Below are 19,866 nucleotides of genomic sequence, written 5' to 3' on the forward strand. Positions count from 1 at the left end.
TTTATAATCACGCCTCCGACGAGTTTTTAAGTTACTTTTCATGTTTCTTGGCTCACAGGCCCTCCGAGTACGCGAGAGCCCGTTCGTCCGGGAGGCGAAAAAAAATCATGTATCTCGTGCTCCGTGAGGAAATCCACACAGCGCTTCGATATACACAACTTTACTATACTCGCTCGCGACTCTTGCCACAACCGCAACGCTCCTAACTAGCGCACTTCGCACAAAACTCTTTCACGGGGTGGAGAAAAAATAAAGAATTCGGATAAAACGGGAATACGGAGGAAGAAAAACCGAAGAAATTCTATCATCGTGGGGTAAACCGAGCTCGTGGAAGGCTTCAACATTCTTAAAGTTACGAGATGGGTCAAAACCTCTTTTCGTCGATGATGCGAACTCAGTCTGTGCTCCAGATTCGATCATTTTCATTCGAATGGACAGACTGAAGTGAAAAAACTGTTGTCGAAGCTCGACCTCTCTAAATAGAGTATCGTTAACACCCCTCGTTCACCATCGATTTCGAATGAACGTACTAAATCCCTTCCGTCGTCGATTACTGAACGATTCCGTCGATTTGGAACGCCGAATATTCGATTTCGAAAAAAGTGCTCTACACAACCCGGAAAAAGGGATGAACGGTAAGAGTAGGACAAAAGACATGCCATGATTAGAATTACCACGAGAATCCAAAGTGCTTTGAGTGATGGTAATGCAAGAAAAGTGCAACCACTAAGAACCCCATTTATAAGCTTTTTGGGCACGGATTATGCTTGGATAAAATAACGAGAGTGGCTCTGTTCGAGTTTCGGTAAAGCAGCGAGTGTTTTTTTTCGTTCCCCATCAATTTATGTTGTTTAAGAGAAAAGTTGGAAAGTGGAAACACTCGGTTGGTTCGGTGTAGGAGGAACCGAGTCGATGTTTCATTCGGCCTTATCACGATACCGTTCGACGACAAGATTCTCCTTTGTTTACTTTCCTGCAGGAGGAAATTCGTGAAAACGACGCGCGATTTTCCCCGCAGTCCGATGATTTTTTCCTTTCGAGCGAAACAGTTTGGAAAAGTTTCTTCCTTTTTTTCCCGCTTTTTAATTTCGACCCATTTATATTCGATCCCGTACGTCCCTTTCCAGACGCTCGGCGCTAACACCCTGTGAATTCGATCGCACATAGAATCCCTTGTACTTGGGAGCGTCGTATAAATCACCGAAGCGCCAAACATTAGTTACACGGTATACGAACCATGAAATACATAGAGTTCGTGCCCGTAATGGCTATATATGAACTATAGACAAAGATATATACGAATCTATAGCCGAAGTATACATAGAAGCGTGTACGTATATTCGACGGAATCCATGCTAATCCGAGGGAAGATTAATTCTCACCAGCTCGTAGTACATCTCTCAAATCGATTCATTTTTTTCAATCTCGTGGCTCTCGAGCATTAAATGGTCATCATTCAAGGAAGGCAAACTTCGAAAGGAAAATCATTGAATCCATTGAAAAAAGTACTCGCACTTTCTCTACGATGACATGATAAGAGTTTAGGTTTTGTAGAGGAACGAGGGAGCAAAACAACGCAGAGTTTGGGTAGGGAAAACAGTTTATTTTTGATACTGTGGGGTGAACGGAACGAAACCCAAACAAGCCGAACGAACTCAAAACGACTCAAAAGAACCTGAATTTGTACTAAAATTATTCGAGACCGCGAAATTATGGTCAGGCTCGATCGATCATCGTGCATTCTGCAACTAATTTTTTTCTTCTGAATCACGGTAACCTAGCAGCCTCAAAGTTTTTTCTTGCACTTAGACTTTTTTCTTGTAATTAGATTGTTCGAGGGTCCTATTCGAGTTTGCTGAATATCGTGGACGAACTGGTAAATTTCAACACGACTCGGCGTGGAAAAGCATTGCCCTGAACTGTTTTTTCGACATTTTTTGATGAACAACTTCAACCATCGTGGCTGGAGGAGCGATGCAGGCATTTTTGTTCATTCGATCATTGGTTTTGCTATTTATTAGTCGGTCACGTCGAGTCCATCACTGTGATATGCATGGCTGACCTCGGGCAAGGGGATGGAAAAAAATGGAATATTACGAGGCCGCGGCAGGTCTTTGACCCACTGCGACCCCGGTGAAGAGTCATTTTTTTCGAATATTCGAATACGCATGGCCATCTCTTTATAGTTCTGTAAATACAGCGGTCACGTAGACTGAACAGCGTTGCCGCTCCGACGAGCACGTAGAGCAGCTACAAACGAGCATCTGTTCGACCCTCACTGCATATGTTGGGATTGCAATTGTTGTAAATTGAATTTTACAGGGGTGGAAAAAACAGTGGGGAAAATAGGAATTTCGCAACGTGGAGGAGCTCGCGGCGCCAGCGGGCTACCGAATAAATTTAGCGAAAACTTTCCTGTTTTGCGTTTCGGAAAAATCACTTTTTTCATACGTAATTCCAAGTTTTTCATACCGAATATGCAAAACTGTCCCCGCGTGTTTTTACCATCATTCATTTTCACCGGGTGCGCAGGAAATCGATGTTCTCCGGTGCTCGCGGCGCACCTGATTTAATAGATTCGATTCTAGCTCTCATTGACTCGCCACCATGCAACGAGCTTGTGAGCATAGCAATCAAAGAATTGTAACGAAAAAGGGGAAGATTTTTCTACTGTGAATAGAAACAGTGGGAGGCAAAAAGCTGATTGAAATGAGCAAAAAAAAACAAGAGTTCCTTGAGAGCTCCGGCTTCAATGTAATTTTCCTCTGAACGTGGAAAAAACTGATGAAGCCAACGAAGAAGCTTCGAGCAATCCTCGATGTCGAAAATGCCCGAAATCTTGTTGAACAAACCGCTAAAAGCTGATACGCCTCGTGGCCTTTGTTAAGATTAAGACAGTTATCGTCGTTGTTACTTTTTGTGTAAGCAGCCGACTCTCGAGAGAAGTCATCAGCACAGTTTTGAAACTTTAGGACAATCGGAAGGAACTCTTGAGCAGAGCGAGTGGGGGAGGCTTGTAAAAAAGCTCGCGATTGCCTCGCTTGCCACGATCTTCACCTCGGCGCACTAAACACTTAATCTCGTAACTCATTTGCATGCGGCAAAACGGCGGTGTCAGGAAGCGACGAAATGAAGTTGTTCGCATTCGAGTGCCGTTCTCTCAGCCCACATTCGTATGTATGCGGCGCACTCGGAGCCTCGACGCACTATATTTCATCTTTATTTTCAGCGAATATAGAATAATTTGCTTGAGTTCATTAACTAAGGTAAAAAGAACTACTGCATGAAATTTTGGATTCCTTCGAGTACGCGAGTGGAAACTATTCGTTGAGTCAAAGTAATTCGAGCTATTACGAGACTCCACGACTCGCGAGGAACATCGCCTCGAAACCCATGTGAATAAAGAGCTTACCCACTCATTATCAACTTTCGTTACACCTGCGAGGTAACAGTGGCACTCAAGAGGATTGGAATTACGTCAAGTAGCATTCACGGTTAAGTAAATAGAATTCTCTGCCGCGGAGCAAGCTTGATGCGGCAGCGTGGGAAGCACCACGTGGCATTGGCAGACCCGAACAATAATCGCTTTGCTTTGTGACCGGATGGAAAATTGAATTTGACAGGCAGTCCCTTAGATCAATTATCATGCTTTGCAGGAGGCAGCACAAACCGTGCTGCAAATTGGCCGCTTTCTCAAGCACCCCCGTATGCGCGTGCACCGAAACTTTGTGCTCGAGCGATTCCATCATCGAAACCTAAATCGCTTTGGATGTATTCGACTGACAGTGATGTTTGTTCGCCCGCGGAGGCAACGCGACCGAATCCTTTGAGGCCAACGATCCGGCAGCTTGAGAGGCTCAACGTGAATTGTTTGTTACATTTATGAATGTGGTAAATGAAATAACCGCTATATTCGACGTTACACGTCTTCCTTCAACCGCTCAGACCCCCGCATTCGCGGTCTCATTGATGCCTGTGCCCTATCCTTGCTTTTCTCAACCGGAAACGTGCTTGTTTTCCTTCGCCTCGTGAGCCCTCTTCGCATGCGAATATCTCAGGAATTTTCGCATTCTCTTCGTTCTCTTCGACCTCTACACCACTTCTGCACTTTGATTAACGTCTAATTGGAAAATTTCTTCGGCGTGGCGAGACTCCCGTATCGCACACGAGATCGCCATCCAGCCGGAGGAAGAGAGAAGCAGAGAGGGAATGAGAAAAAGGCACATATGAATTCCTGACACGTGAATTCAGCTCGATTTGTATCTCCAGCTTGTCTCGAGATTGCCCCATTCAATTGCGACGGAGCAGAGACCCCTGGAAATATGAGAATTCTCAGAAATCTTGCGGAAAATAAATGGGAAAAGCGAGAGTCCTCGGTGTGATGGGTTTTACTAGTTGTCAACGTCCTGGAAATAGCACCTTCATTAGCTGTCATTGTCAAGACTGAACTTTTCTTCCGAACATAAAAATGAGGGGTTCTTTCAAATTTGAAGTAATTTGGGGACTGTTTATGCTCGGAGGAGCGAGGAATGTTTACGAATGAAGGCAATTTCGGTGCGTTCAGACGAAACTCGGTTTTGTCCTATCGAAAGATTGACTCGTTTCGTTAAAATGCCAAACTTCGATTCTCACTCGAATGAAACGCGATCGATGAGCCTGGAAACTTGTAACAGTAATTTGAAATTTAGCAGCTCGTTCGCATAGGCGATTCTCGTATTTCTAAATCACCGTGTTACCGAAAAAGTCTCTGAACGACATCGCTATCCATAGAATTTTATTTCTTGTGATGGATCCACACATAAATCGAATTGCATACGAATTTATATGGGTCCGCTCGTTCTCCGGACATTTTCGTTTATCGGGTGATATTGTGTCGACATGCCGTTGATAAGATCAGGATTGATCGCAGTATCCAAATAAAGATAAATCTCGTTATCGATTGTGTGTATGCTGTTAGATTCCTTTTTTGAGTCTGGGGAGCGCAAGTGACGTTTGGGAATCGAATGCAAGAGGCAAAGCCAATTTGTTTTATTTCGTTCCAGAGCCGAGATTGGTTGCCAAGCGTGTTGGATGTCGTGCAAATAAATCGAAATAAAAAGATGAAATCAAGATGCAAAAGCTTCGCCGGCGTGCACACGGCTCGGGGAATAACTTTTATGATTGGACCGACCATTCGAATTATATATCGTGCGATATTCTGGCTCACGCCACCGTCCCCAGGATCGATTATTCATCACTCGAATAAACATCGGAAACGTACGTTAATGTTCAAAGCCTCTGTGCAGCATTGTCACGCCACACTTTTATCAAAAACGAATAATAACCGCGTGCCAAGAATGAAGCTTCACTATTCGATTGAACAAAATCATGAAAAACGTCGCTGCTGGCTGACGGGGAACAGCGACACGAGGCAGTGGATTCGCTCCATCTCGTCAGGACGCACTAATAACTTGGCTCGAGAAAAATAAGGCGAAAAGAGCCGAGTACGAGTGAAAGAAAAATAAGGACTAAATAAAATTGAGGCGAACTGAGCGAGCTTCGCTCTGGGAATTACCTTGATCAACTGCGCAGTCAAGCCGAGTCGAGTTCCTTCCCAACGTGTTTTCACCCATCGCTTTTTTTAATATAATCAAGAGTTATTTGCCGATGCTGCATAAGCTTCTGATGAAAAAAGAAAGCGAGTCGATGCAGACGAGGCGTGGGATGTGTCAATGGAGAACGTATATTTATATATCGTCTTCGAGCTACAAATGAATAAGCTGCATGCACCAAAAAGTATCGAAGATTGCTTCGCGTTCTTCCTTCATCCGTGTCTCTCGATCCACAGCTTCCATTTTCCCATGGACTCACTTCACCTTTTCCTCCTTCCTTATTTTCCCTCTTTCCAATCATATTACGTGGTTTTTCGATCATATACAGCTATACGCACCCCCAAATGTAGAAACGTCGGTTATCCTTTTCCACTCTTTCATTTCCTCCTCGCGCGCTACCTCAACCAATGGACAAGATCGGCAAGAAAAGACACTCGAGTTATTCCGCACGTATTTACTGCCAAGAAAATTCAGTTTTTTTTCTTTCAAACAACTTCCTACTCAACGTGTAACTACAACGAATACACGAGCGAAAGCAAAAGAAAAAAAATTACTTCGAAGCTGAAGTATGGACTTGGACTTGCAACTCTTCGAAGATCTTTTCTCAAGTTGCAGGAGACTCGATTCTCATCGATAGCCATTTTAGGTGCTGATGCATCAGTATAGAATCAGTTTATCTATCTCTCTACAATTAAGGGGGAATATCAGTGTGACAGACTGAAAAATAAAGTATTTTTTTTAAAAAAGGACTCGATCAAATTATTTGAAATTTTGTGTATTCATTATTGGAGTATTCAAGTATGCGAGGAATTTTTTTTTATTTTTAGTACGGAATGGCGTCTCCAAAAAAGACTCCCCGGAGGTTGACAGCACAAGTGCCACAGCAAGCGTCTGAAATACAGCTATCGCAGTAGCGTAGAAAATTTTAAAATTTTGATAAAAAAAAATGACGTCCATTTAAAAAAAAATCGAATTTACACAAAAATTTTCCAGTAAATTGTTATGAAAAAAAAGTACACAATTTAAAAAATACTTTACGATGCGACGATAGCGATAAGTTTGAATGAAGTCGATTGGACAAAATTTGACAGAGTTATGCTTTCAACCAGGTCAAAAAACATGGTTTCGAGAAAAACGCGTTTCAAGTTTTGAGTTTTGAGAGGACAAAATTGAACGATGTAACTTAAATATAAATATAAACCAAATTCTTACCGATTAATCTGCTATCCCTGGACCATACAAAAGCTCGTTTTTCACACTGATGTTCCCCCTTAATTCAAAACAGGAATGGAGTCCTCGAACATGATTTTTTTCAGAATTCACTCTTTTAGTTGTTACGTGATATTTTTTAAACCCATTCGATTCAGAAAATATAAGTTTGCTTGCGATATAACGACTCGAGGAAATGTGAATGTAGCCCTTAAAGTGATTGGAAAGTCTCGATATTGGAAGCGCACTTCCATTAAAACCGGATATTAATCAGAAACGTCGAAGTTTGCTGGAATCTCGAGGATATCGAATATCGAGATCATGTCACCACCTTTCGAATTTTCCAACATATTTTCCATCCCCCACGCGAGCTCCGAGATACCTCGATTTTTCTAAAGACGTGAAATAAGTTTTCGTCATTTTTAAAATCCATTATAGCAGTTATAACTTTTTTTTTAATCTACCGACGAATCGAACTTGCGTTTTATTGTAATTTAACATCTCGCGATCCTTTCACATTTTTTCAAGAATATTACTAGAAAGCGTTTAAAAATCTTTCATCCGATTGATTCAAAAGTTTCTCCAGACTTTCATTTGTGATCACTACTCGTATTTTTAATCCCGGCAAGTCACGATTCACTTTTCTTGAAAGAACATTTCCCATCGAAAGTTGTATTCGCCTTGAGGGTGCCAGAGTTGCCAGAGTTTTTCCAAGCTTTCGGTTGGTTCTTCATTTCTTTCATTGTTCGTTGTCAGTGTTTACTGAATTGAACGAGGACGATGAGTGACGAAGCACAGGACTGATTCTCCAAAAGAGAATCTAGTTTTCTTGGATAAATCTGTAAGATTGTGGACTCACCTTGAGGTCTTTGAACTCTGAAAATTTCCACGAATCAAGTCCCCGATCGCCGTGGAGTGCGACCCCAAAAATTGCCTCTTAAGATTTCGCCATCAGATTCTATTTGCATTCCCTGACGCTTGAGAAAGCTCTCCATTCGTTTGCCAACGATGCTGATGTTGGTGACGTTGATATTCGAATTCCGCTTATTTGATTACGGTCGATCGATCGACCGCACGTATTCACCGGAGCTCGCTTCTCGTGTTCGAAGATAGGAATTCCATCGAGACACTTCCATCATCGAACACATCTTCTTTTGTGACGGGGTGCGAAAAGTATCGACCGATCTTCCCCATTCAGAGTCACGAAAATCTAATAACGCACTTACAGGTAGGGAAGTCCAGCGCATCTCGAATGACCGTTGCCTGGGAACGTCGTGACGAGTGCAACGAGAACAAACAGACACTCGATTCAACTCAATTTTTTTACCTGCGTAGAATTAATGCAAAAGTATCAGAAGACGCTCTTCAGGAAGACGATCCCCTTTACTTGGCTCAGAGGCATCGCAAACTGGACTGGCAAAGTTGAAAAAACTGCTGGGCTCTTGGATCTCAATTGTCAGGAAAATAATATCCTCTTTGCAAAAGTACGTAATAATTGAGGTTTTAAACCCTTAATTAAGGCTTTCTTGCACAGGGACTATTTACAAAATTTGCATACGATGCGCTCATACCGTTGTGACGTAATAAATACTGTGGATTCCCTCCGTGACACTTTGCGGCTGTCACGTCTACCCCTTGTGTTTCGGGGTCACGTAGTCAGGTGGTATTTATTACACGAACTAACCGTTTTTATCGTTAACTATTAAAACAATGCTCGATACCGTGATGCCACCATCTCGGCCAGCTGGTTGCGTGTACGCGTCCAACTTTCCCACGGAGCCTGTGACACTTGTGACAACCCCGCAATTTATTTGTCAAACTGCAACATGTCCGCTATCCCATGCGCTGCGAAGTTCAAGTGCTCTCTTGCCAGGTGCTTTTCGCAAGACGATTTTGTTACAAGGGTGCACGAAGGTGTCGTATCGTAGTGGAAAAGAGTGATCCTGAGAGCAGGGAATGGTATAAACGGTCCTGAATTCACGAAAATTATAAATGTTCGTAAATTTTTGTTGGTCGACATTCGTGGATCTCAATCTCGATATTGTTGAGTTAAATAATAGAACGCCTTTCGAAAAGCTGCCTTAGGGAGGAGTTCTGTAATTCGAAACCTTTGACTTTCAAAGTGGAGCAATTCCATTCCGTATAATAGTAGACCATGTCAAGTTTCTTCGATCAATCGTATTACAAGTGGAACAAGAAAACTTTATCGTGGATAGGTGCTTGGCCGGAACAGTCGCCGTTCAAGAGACGCCTCATACCTTCTCTCATATGTTTCTCCCTTTGGACGATCCTCATTCCTGAGGTATTTAAATAGTACGAACTTGTTGGGATGGAAAAAGTCAAATTAACAGTGGAGAGATTTCAGTGTCTTTGCTGAAAGGATAGTCGAATCGATTACCAAAGTTAGAGAATCAACTGCACTTCTGAACGAAATTGTATTGCACTTTATTTGAAAAAATACAACGGATTCGGAAATCAGTTAAAGATCGAAGTATTGCATTACGAAAAGTACAAAATCGTGGAACATTACCGTTGTCAAGATTATTCGAGTGATGGATCTGTGGCCGGACGTTGATGCTTTATTGGAATGGTTGCCACCGCTTCTCGTAATATCGATCACAAAAACTCAGTTGCTCAACAGCTACGCGAATCACAAAAGGGTTGGAGTTTTCCCATTTCCAAGAATTGCTAAGGCCCCGGATCGCTTCTTTCATATTTCCATTGATTCCAGTTCCAAATCATGCTGGACCGTATACGCTCGGATTGGAAACGCTTTGACGGCACACCGAACGTCCAGATTCTCCATAAATACGCCTATCAAGGGTCTTGGATCACTGTGCATTATACGGGTGAGACAATTTCCCGACTAGAAATTTCCACGGGGATAACCTGGCTTCGGAGGCCTGGATAAGGTTACCCTCGGAAAGGCACCCCCTTAAGTGTCGCTAGCGTGGATGACGTTTCGAAGTTGGACTTGGATTAACGCGCGGGCGATCTACGCGAGGTTTTGTAAGATTTCACCCAAGTGTAGTCTCGTGAGAACCAAGAGCTTCTGAGATCGGCCACCGCGTGGCGCCACGTCTGTTTTGGGGCTGGATCGTTACAGGAACCGTCGAGTCTTCGTGAGGTTTCCTGGTCAAAATTCGATGAACCGGGGTGGCCGCGGATAGAATTTCTAGTCGGGAGAGAACATTAAGGGGTCACCTCGTGTGGCGGCCGGATTTTTTGGGGTTTTTTCGCGATTTTTTTACGGGGAGGAACAAAACACAGACTTCAGAAATTTGAAGGGTATAATTTATTGGTATTTCAATTCCGTGATAGAATTTTTGAACTCTGATATCTTGGGTAGATTCGGGGTAAAACTACTCCACAGGAGCACATACGTTTCTCCATGGTCCCCACGGTTCCTGGGGGTTGGTTTATCTGAGATGAAAAAACTAAAGAACGTTTTCATTTGTAAAGCAGTGGCTATCGCCTGAACTAAAATCATACAGAAATATTAAAAAATGAATGATTTCCGAGCTTTGAGAGGCGAAATCTCTATTTTCAAAAATATCCCAAAGCACGGAAATCCTTCAATTTTTAATATGTTGAACATTTATAATATTTCTGTGCAGGAATTTTACACCGAATTTGTCCGAGATATGAGAGTTCGAAAATTCTATCATAGACTCGAAATACGGATAAATAAACCCTTCAAATTTCAAGTCTCTTTTTTTCCTCAAGCAAAAAAATCGCGAAAACCTCCAAAAAATCCTGCCACACGGGGTGACCCCCTTAACCGAATTTCGAAAATGATTCTCGACGTTTCTTACAGCTCACGCGTTGTTACAGTTTCGATGTACATCGTGTGTCTTATATACTGTTCGTTCCCGGTGACGATACCGATCGTTATAGAATATTTCATTCCATCAAACGAAACGGTGGAGAAGGTTTACCTTTTCGACGCCGAATACGGGGTAAATTCGGATGATTATTACACCCTGATATTCATTCACATGACCGTCTTAACTTACGCAACGTGCATTGTTATGATATCGAATGACAGCATGTATTTCGTGTATGTTGAACACGCATGTGCCCTCTTCGAAATCGTCAGGTTCGTAAAAAACGCTATCAAATATCGGTCTTCATGGTCACAATGAGTAAGAATTGCTTCATCATCATTACCACAGTGCATTCTTTGGCAACGCTAATCACTTCGAAAATTCGATCTGGAAACCCCGGTATCGATTCCGTCCTCGCATCAGTAGCTCTGCACTCTGCAACCGCTCTTAAAAAGTGCTTAATCCACTTGGAACCGACATTGGTGCAAATTTGCACCCACGAAAATTTCGAGTCCTCAGAATTCTTCAATGGCCATTTTTCTATAATAAAACTTGATTTTTCAATTTTTTAAATTATTGTAATCGATTACTGAGGCATTGTTACCCCTAAAAAGTCTTATAAATAAAAACGTTTTGAAAAGTCCAAGTGCAACTTTGCACCAGCGTGGTGAGCGTGTGACCTCAAAGGGAGTGTGGTGTCCACGGGTTAAAGAAAAATCGTCTCCCCTCATCTAGAATCACAGTGGCGAAGCAAAGCTTCTCGCTTTGTTCGTACTAGAAATTTTCCAGCCACTCAATTCGTTGTTTTTCTTTACACCACTCAACCGCGCACGCGTGTCCGCCATTTTGACACGTTCCCTTGAGCTTTCTCTCAATCTTCTGTAGCTCTAAATCTTTATAGCATAAAAACAAAAATACCGTAAACAGATTGAATTTGGAAAGGCTTAGCAACAGTCCAGTCGACTTGAGTGACGGAGGCACCGATCTCAGTTACAAGATCATTTCGTCTTGCGTTCATCTTCATCGAGATGCGATTTTGTTAGTATTTGCTAGTGATCAATAGTAGTTACAATATTACAGGATTAAGAAGCACGTTAATGTACTCAAAAGAATCATTTCTTTCCTCGATGAATAAAACAGTTTTGCTAGCCTCATCGAATCTTGTTATACCGCTTGCTTCGCAGGAGTCATACTTTTCTGTCTGTTGCTCCTGAGCGTAACGGGACTTCAAGTAAATCTCAAATTATTCGAGAATATACAGAAAAGAATAAGCAACGATTTTGTGTACAATTTTTAAATATTTCGTAGGTATTGATGTACGTGAACGAACCTGGGAACTTCATCAGATTTTCTGTTTTCGAAGTAGCTCAAATAGTCCATTTGTACTTCAATAGCGTCCCTGGTCAAAAAATCATCGACTACAGTGAGAGCATATCTAATTATGCGTAAGTAAAGATCAAACTTGTTTGATAATAGAGTTGAAAAATATACCTTCGAACGGGGTTCATGTCGTCAAAGGGATAACGATAAGTCCTTTTTAGATATTCGGTAAATTGGTACAACTTGAGTCCGAAGGCTCAGAAAATGTTGATCTTAATAATGAAGAGAAGTATGACGCCGTGTCAACTCACTGCTGGTAAAATCTACGTCATGTCGATGGAAAATTACAGTGCTGTACGACGAATAAATTGATTCCTTCGGACTTGGTTTTTATAACAACGTTCATTTTCATGCAAGTGCATAATTTTGTTTTTCTAAGGTTCTGCAGAAGTCCATGTCTTTTTTCACGGTTCTATCATCGACGCGTTGATCGTTGGTTCGGAGATGCATGCGCGGAACACTTGAACGATTGAGAAGAGGAAGGCGAACTTGTGTTTTTTTTCAGGATATTTATATGTGCGATTGTAATTATTGAGTTTCGTTCTTTCAATAAATTTCGTTTTGTTGCAATCGCCATGAATCTTCATGTTTTACGATCGAGGTCGAAGTTTTATTTGTCGATTTTCGCAATTGAACTTACAAGGAACATCACTTTGGTGTCCCCCTCCGATTTTCTTGAAACTGCTGTATGTGAAAGAGCATTCGAAAGTAAGAGACACGTATTTTTTTTTATCGGCGGAAAAACGGTTTTAAGGGGTGAAACCACCCTTGAAAGTAAGGCATGTCAGGGGGTGATTTTGCAGTTTCACCAGCAAGCACTCAACTGATTTTGATAAAACCAAAACCAAAATGTTTCTTATCTGAAGTGATGAAAAGTTCACCCTGTGCACGAAAAAAAAAAAAAAAAACAGGGGGTTAACCACCCTTACATTCTTATATATCTCACGCCACAATAAAAAGGAACGAATATGAAGGAATGAAACGGGTTCTATTTCCATGAAAACATGAAAATAAAGTTCACGTGTTTTTGCATTTTTGCAAAATAGCAGTCTTAAGGGGGTGAACTACCCCTTTTTTGAATTTTCGTACCGTAGGTGGTTTATTTCTGTTTTACATGTTTTTGCTGATTCGAAATATTATAATAGTTTCGAATCAAGATTTTCTGACGTATCGAAGTCAATACAAGACTCTGAATGGGTGAATCTCCCCCACTCGATTTTCCTCTTTATTCGCTATTTCAAAATTTCTCCCTGCATTTCGTTCAATTTGGTTGCTCTGCATCGAAATTACAAATTTAATAATTTTAGGAACATATAAAACTCGTATTGACCTGGATGGTGTCGGTTTGGCGGGGGGGGGGGGGGGGGGGGGGAAGTTCTCACAACTACTTTTTCGGTGATCATAGAAAGCTTGTAAACTGCACGTAAATGAATAGGTACCATGCTACAGATAAAAATGCCTCTATAAAACACTTTCATAACTTTGGCGGAAAAATAGAGGCGTAGACATATGATCCCGGTGTTTGTGCTAGATAAAAATGTTATCAAGTAGTTATGATCACCTGATATTTTTGGCATTCTCACACACCGAATAACATTAGTCATTCCGAATATTCTTGAGTCATGCATCAGATAAAAACGTTATCAGGCATCGTGAGATTAATAAATATTTTTTTCTTTCGATACTTATTTTCGAAGGCGGTAACCATTAGCATTGTACTAGTGCATTTTTGAGTGAGCTCCAAATCGTGCGTGCTTTTTCTGTGCTTTTGGTGTATTGTGCCTACTACTTTTACCAGCATGAAAGTCAACCCAATCAACGTTATCAAATTGTTACTGGCTACATTTGAAGCTATGAACATTGCACAAACTCCTGTTAATAATGCAGAAATAGAGATGAAGGAGAATTTCGAAAAAATTTTAATCGATTCTATGCAAGATTACAACGGGATTGAGATGATACAGGAAGAAACTCTTGATTTTCAAGAACCATTTAAAGAGTTCGAAGCAATTGCTGTTGAAGATATGATATGGCAAAAGGATGATGATGTCGATTCCGACGCTTGTTCTGGTGACGATGAGCTGAGCTATGATTATAAAAAAAAAGCTGTTGAATATTGGAGATCTGGTAAAAAAAAGAATTACAGTGTTGAAACCGTCAAACAAAAATACAAATCTGTAAAATCCATACGGCAGTTACGACGCTGGGCACAACAACTGAACAAGGGTGGTACATATAAAGAAAAACTTGCTCGAATTTCTGAATACACATTACGGAATATGAAAACTGCTGTAGACGCGGGTGTCATTGTTCATGATATTGACCTTCGAAAGTGGGCTCTACAGGCACAGAAAGAAATAGGCCATGAAGATATACGATTCAAAGCTTCTCATAACTGGCTATGGAAATTTAAGAAATCGCATCGCATTGTTTCCAGAAAAATTAATAAATTTATAACGAGAAAAACTGTGGAGGAAGAAGCGCTTCTGCAAACAAATGCGGACAAATTTGTTCAAGATGTTAAATTACTAATAGAAAAGTATGGGTCAAGTAATGTATATAATTCGGACCAAAGCGGTTTTCAACTGGAAATCCATTCAGCACGAACTTTAGCGATGGAAGGATCGAAAAAAGTTGAATGCGTTGTACAATCAGTGTCTTCAACGACCCATAGCTACACGATTCAGCCAACAATAAATGCCAACGGGAAACTACTTTCTCCACTTTTCATAGTATTAAAGGAGGCAAAAGGTGAATTTGGACCGAGAGTAACGAACGAATTGTTTAAGCCAGATAACGTCATAGTAACAGCATCGAAATCTGGGAAACTTACTTCCGGTGCGTATTATCGTTAAGGGTGCATCAACTTTTTCCAAAATATAGTTATAAATATATAATTTGTTATATGTTTACAGATCATTTTAAAATTTGGATGGAAAAAGTTTTTTTTCCGAATGTTGGAAGTGACAATGTATTACTGATTGATTCCTGGAGTGGACACTGCCCCAAAGTTGTACGTGAAGCCACCCCTCATGATAAAAAAATCATCACAATGATTATCCCAAAAGGTACAACTGGAAAAATTCAACCGCTTGATGTATTTGGATTCAGGATATGGAAAAATTTTGTACGACATTTTTCAGATAGTGTTCTATTAGTGGATGCTGATATAAATTTACATTTGAGGAATAATATAATCAAACTGCAATCTTTGGCCCACAATCAATTGTCATCTCCACGCTATATCAATCTTTTCAAATATTCATGGTTTAAAAGTAATTATATTACGGAAAAACCGGAATATTTCGAAAATCCTGTTGATTTTGGGTTCGGTCAATCAAAAACACACTGTGAAATACCTGGTTGCAATAATATAGCGATTATAAAATGTGCATGGTGCAAAAAATCTTTGTGTTTGAAACATTTTTTTGATGAATATCATTATTGTACAACGTATGAGCCATAATTGCTGGAAATGATAGGTTTTATTATATTTTATTTCGATATATGTACTTATCTAATAAAATCCGATTCTATACTATGAGACGGTTAATGAATTGTTAATGTGTATTGAAGTTTCATTTAAAAAATGTTCGTTAGTAAACAAGATCAACAGCATAGACTTATTCAGACTTCAAAGTTGAATCGTAGTAAATATCAAATGGCTCCCCTCCTCCTTCCCTTGCCCGCCAAGATTGAGGTCAATACGATCATTATACGTTCCTAAAATTATTGAATTCGTAATTTCGATGCAGAGCAACCAAATTGAACGAAATGCAGGGAGAAATTTTGAAATAGCGAATAAAGAGGAAAATCGAGTGGGGGAGATTCACACTTTCAGAGTCTTGTATTGACTTTGATACCTCAGAAAATCTTGATTCGAAATTATTATAATATTTCGAATCAGCAAAAACATGTAAAACAGAAATAAGCCACATACAGTACGAAAATTCAAAAAAGGGGTAGTTTACCCCCTTAAGACTGCTATTTTGCAAAAATGCAAAAACATGTGAACTTTATTTTCATGTTTTCATGGAAATAGAACCCGTTTCATTCCATCATATTCGTTCCTTTTCATTGTGGCGTGAGAAATATAAGAATGTAAGGGTGGTTAACCCCCTGTTTTTTTTTTTTTTTTTCGTGCACAGGGTGAACTTTTCATCACTTCAGATAAGAAACATTTTGGTTTTGGTTTTATCAAAATCTGTTGAGTGCTTGCTGGTGAAACTGCAAAATCACCCCCTGACATGCCTTACTTTCAAGGGTGGTTTCACCCCTTAAAACCGTTTTTCCGCCGATAAAAAAAAATACGTGTCTCTTACTTTCGAATGCTCTTTCACATACAGCAGTTTCAAGAAAATCGGAGGGGGACACCAAAGTGATGTTCCTTGTTAGAATTTAGTCGAATTCAAAAGTGTCAGTCAGAAACGACTCCGCAGGCGAGTCCCAAGATTCCGGATACTCATCTCAGGGCCATGGGAAACTCGACTGGGAAAGTTGAAAAAAATTCCGGACTCTTGGATCTCAATTGTCAGGAAAATAATATCCTGTTTGCAAAAGTACGTAATAATTGAGGTTTGAAACCCTTAATTAAGGCTTTCCTGCACGGGGACTATTTACGAAATTTGCAAACGAGACGCTCACCGATGCGACGTAATAAATACTGTGGCTTTTCTGCGTGACACTTTGCGGCCGTCACGTCTACCCCTTGTTTTAAGGGGTCCCGTAGTCAGGCAGTATTTATTACACGAACTAACCGTTTTTATGATGAACTATTCAAACAATATTCCGCCATCCCGTAATGCTTCCATCTCGGCTAGCGGCTTGTGTGGACGCGCCTAACTTTCTCACGGAGCCTGTAACAATTGTGACAAATCCGCAATTTATTTGTCAAGCGAAACATGTCCGCTGCTTCATGCGCGACAAAGTTCAAGTGCTTTTGTTCCTGCCAGGTACTCGGAGGGAGAAACAAAATTAAAAATTAAGCAAAATGTTAATGAAAAAACCTGATGCGAAGAAAGCCATCTGAGCAAGCAGAATTCGAAATTTCGGATTTTCAAACTGGAGCTACTGCGTTTACGAGTTTTTCGATCAATCGAAAAAATCGAACAAAACATGTTTATCGTGGATGGGTGGTTGGCCAGAACGAAGAAAGTTCATTCCCTTGCTATCGCACTGTACTTAATATAATTCGAAATTTTCGTCACGATAAATACGAAAGAAAGCGCCGAATTTTTACGGCTGACGGCGTGAAAAATGGTGAACGACGGCTCGTCAATTTTGAATTACGCGCTACTAAAAAACGGCTTAATTACAGCTTGCACTGGAACCGGATGATATAAAAATGGAGTGAACTACAGCCTGCGCGTAAAAACATTGCATTTTCGCGCGGACTTTTTGAAACTTCGTTCCACAAGTACAAAGTACCTTCATCCTTTTTTCTTCGGTCCTTCTCCATGCACTTCAGCTTTGTTTTTTTTATTCTTTATTTAGCCTGCAGTGTGCACGTGGCTCAGTGTGATTGTACAGTTTAATTACCATTGACTCATTCTACTCATCTACTCATTCTCTCCAGAAGTGCACAAACGTACGTGTGCAGTCAACAAATTCAACGTAGCCCTTTTTAGAAGGTACACAAATCTCTCGTCTCATTAGTAAACTTGCGTCTCTCTTCGTATTCCACGTTCTTGACTCCACGACACTGAACAAAAACCGAGTGAGCCCAAAATATTCTCGGGAATTCGTCGGTATTTTTAATTCATTTATTTTTCAATTTTTAGTACACAAGTTTTCATAAATTCGCCTACTGAAACTTGACGTGTTGGAAAAATACTTGTTCCATGAGAGTCAGTGATGTTTTTATCGTTCCTGAATCAGTTTTGTTTTTAAGAGATCCATCGAACAACTTCAACTTTTCCAGCAGTGAAAAATCTTTTGCGAAATGCTTCTGACACGTAATTTTGTGAAAAGATAATGAAACGATACAAGTCTCCTCGACACTTGCCATTTTGCTCTGTTCTTTCGCGCTCTTTTCCATTTTCATTAATACGAATACCCTACTGAAGGCAGGTCGAAAAGTACATTAAACCGGAGAGGTGAAAAAAGTAGGATAAAAAGAGGAGAGAAGTCAACGTGGCACGGGGTCGAGCTCGGCCGCGTGTTGACCTCACCACTTTGCAGCTTTATATCGCGAAAGAGTGCTCCAGATTTAGCATACTGAAGCACCTCTCCAGGGCTCTAGTTGGTAGGCCAAGTATCCAATAATCGGAAAACTATCTATATCGTGACAATCAATCGCTTCAGCTGAGTTTGAATAAGTTCATTCTCCTCCAATCCTGCGCGATAAATGCATACAACGTTCGATCGATTTTCCAAAGTTTCTTTCTGCTTTTGGTGAATTAATGAATCGTCGGTTCAGAATCATACGAGCATCAGAAACAAAAATTTGATTTCGAACTCGACGACGAACGCTCCAAGTATTTCCAAATAGAAGCTCCGTGATAGTTTTTCTCACTTCGTAGTGGAAACTTCACTATTGAAATACGAGAATTTGATTTTTCGGGGGAAATGACAGGTTGATTTTAGCAGCGGAAAATTCGGAGTTCCTTCGATTCGCTTGCCACGGATTGCCTCAACCGACGAATCCACGAGACGAATATTTTTTCGAACAAGCTGGAATAACCGGGAAGTCGAAAGAATTCTATGCATTTCGTGTCCATGAAGCGGTGTACAGATTGACAGAAGCGTATGCGCGTGGCAATGAGTGCAATTCGGTGTTTTGCAACGGACAGTGACCCGAGAAAATCGCAGCAACCCCCGTGCGAGCAACTCGAAAATTCAAGTAAACTGCGTACACGGAAAGGGGATTGTAACGCTGGCGTTGGCACGCTGTGCGGAGCCAACGCGGGGTACGAAAAACCGTGATAAGCTTCAGAGTGAAAAGCATTGTTTTGCATTTCAACAATTAAGCGCTATGAATGCTGTACGAAAATGTTTCTCAACTGAATTTTCACTGGCGTGCTGTTTGCTGCGTGTTCCGTTGAAGCGTTACGCTCAAAAGCGTATTAAATTTCAATGCAATTACGTCCATTTTGGCTCTTACGGTCGAGGCCATTGTTCAAAAAAACAGCTTCCAATCAGCGGCTCCTGGACACGTGAAAATCCGGGGAAACTCTGGTCCCTGCAATGGATTAAATGAGCCCCCTTTATCAGGCCGTTTTTACAAAACCGAAAGGAAATCTTGAAACAGTTATTTTCATTCGGAACAAAAAACATTCAAACGCACACATTTTTCCATCGGTTTTTGCAGCCGGCGAGCTCCGCGCGTTTGCTGCTTGTAATGAAACAGTGCATTTCACGGCAGAGTGCACTTCTCATAACTGAATTAGCGTTAAATACATGCTCCCCTTTTTCCGGTTTCATTCGTCAGTTCGACCGGCCCGGGAGCCTGGCAAAGAGGAAATGAATATTTCTTGAATCCTCGCTCGATCAAAATGCTGGTCGCTTTTAACTACACAAAGCTGAATAATTTCGCATGATTTTAAGGGGAACTCCGGCTCGTGGGAGGTCAACAGTGTTGAATACATAATGAAATTGAACGTGCACGCACACGGATGCATAATCTGTTAAATCTGAGCCTGCGCATGCACACATGCACGATCTTTCGGAGATCTTTGGAATGAATTTATACGATAATTGTTTCGCCAGCTAATGCTCCGGCAAAGTTCGTACAGCGGTGGTACAACGGTACACAGTAATTCGAGATTCGAGTAATTCTGCGGTGGTTCTTGCGATGCAGGGGGACAATATCCTCTGAGCCGAGTGTAATGTCGTAAGAAAAGTGTTCCTCACACGATATA

The 19,866-nt window shown here is 41.0% G+C and overlaps 1 protein-coding gene and 1 long non-coding RNA gene across 3 annotated transcripts in view; both read left to right on the forward strand.

Moving 5' to 3' along the window:
• The window catches only part of LOC122411112 (uncharacterized), a 144,004-nt gene that overhangs the window by 111,832 nt on the left and 12,306 nt on the right, over positions 1-19,866 (forward strand). The window lies entirely within an intron of this gene.
• LOC122411108 (odorant receptor 9a-like) lies at positions 8,738-12,528 on the forward strand. The gene is made up of 9 exons (XM_043419652.1): positions 8,738-9,102; positions 9,341-9,460; positions 9,532-9,649; positions 10,635-10,899; positions 11,555-11,665; positions 11,768-11,858; positions 11,936-12,072; positions 12,169-12,301; positions 12,387-12,528. Exons 1-9 carry the CDS (start codon positions 8,956-8,958, stop codon positions 12,435-12,437), a joined length of 1,173 nt encoding a protein of 390 aa, XP_043275587.1. The 5' UTR covers positions 8,738-8,955; the 3' UTR covers positions 12,438-12,528.

The sequence above is a fragment of the Venturia canescens genome, chromosome 5 (assembly GCF_019457755.1).
Source record: "Venturia canescens isolate UGA chromosome 5, ASM1945775v1, whole genome shotgun sequence".
In the NCBI taxonomy this organism is placed as follows: domain Eukaryota; kingdom Metazoa; phylum Arthropoda; class Insecta; order Hymenoptera; family Ichneumonidae; genus Venturia; species Venturia canescens.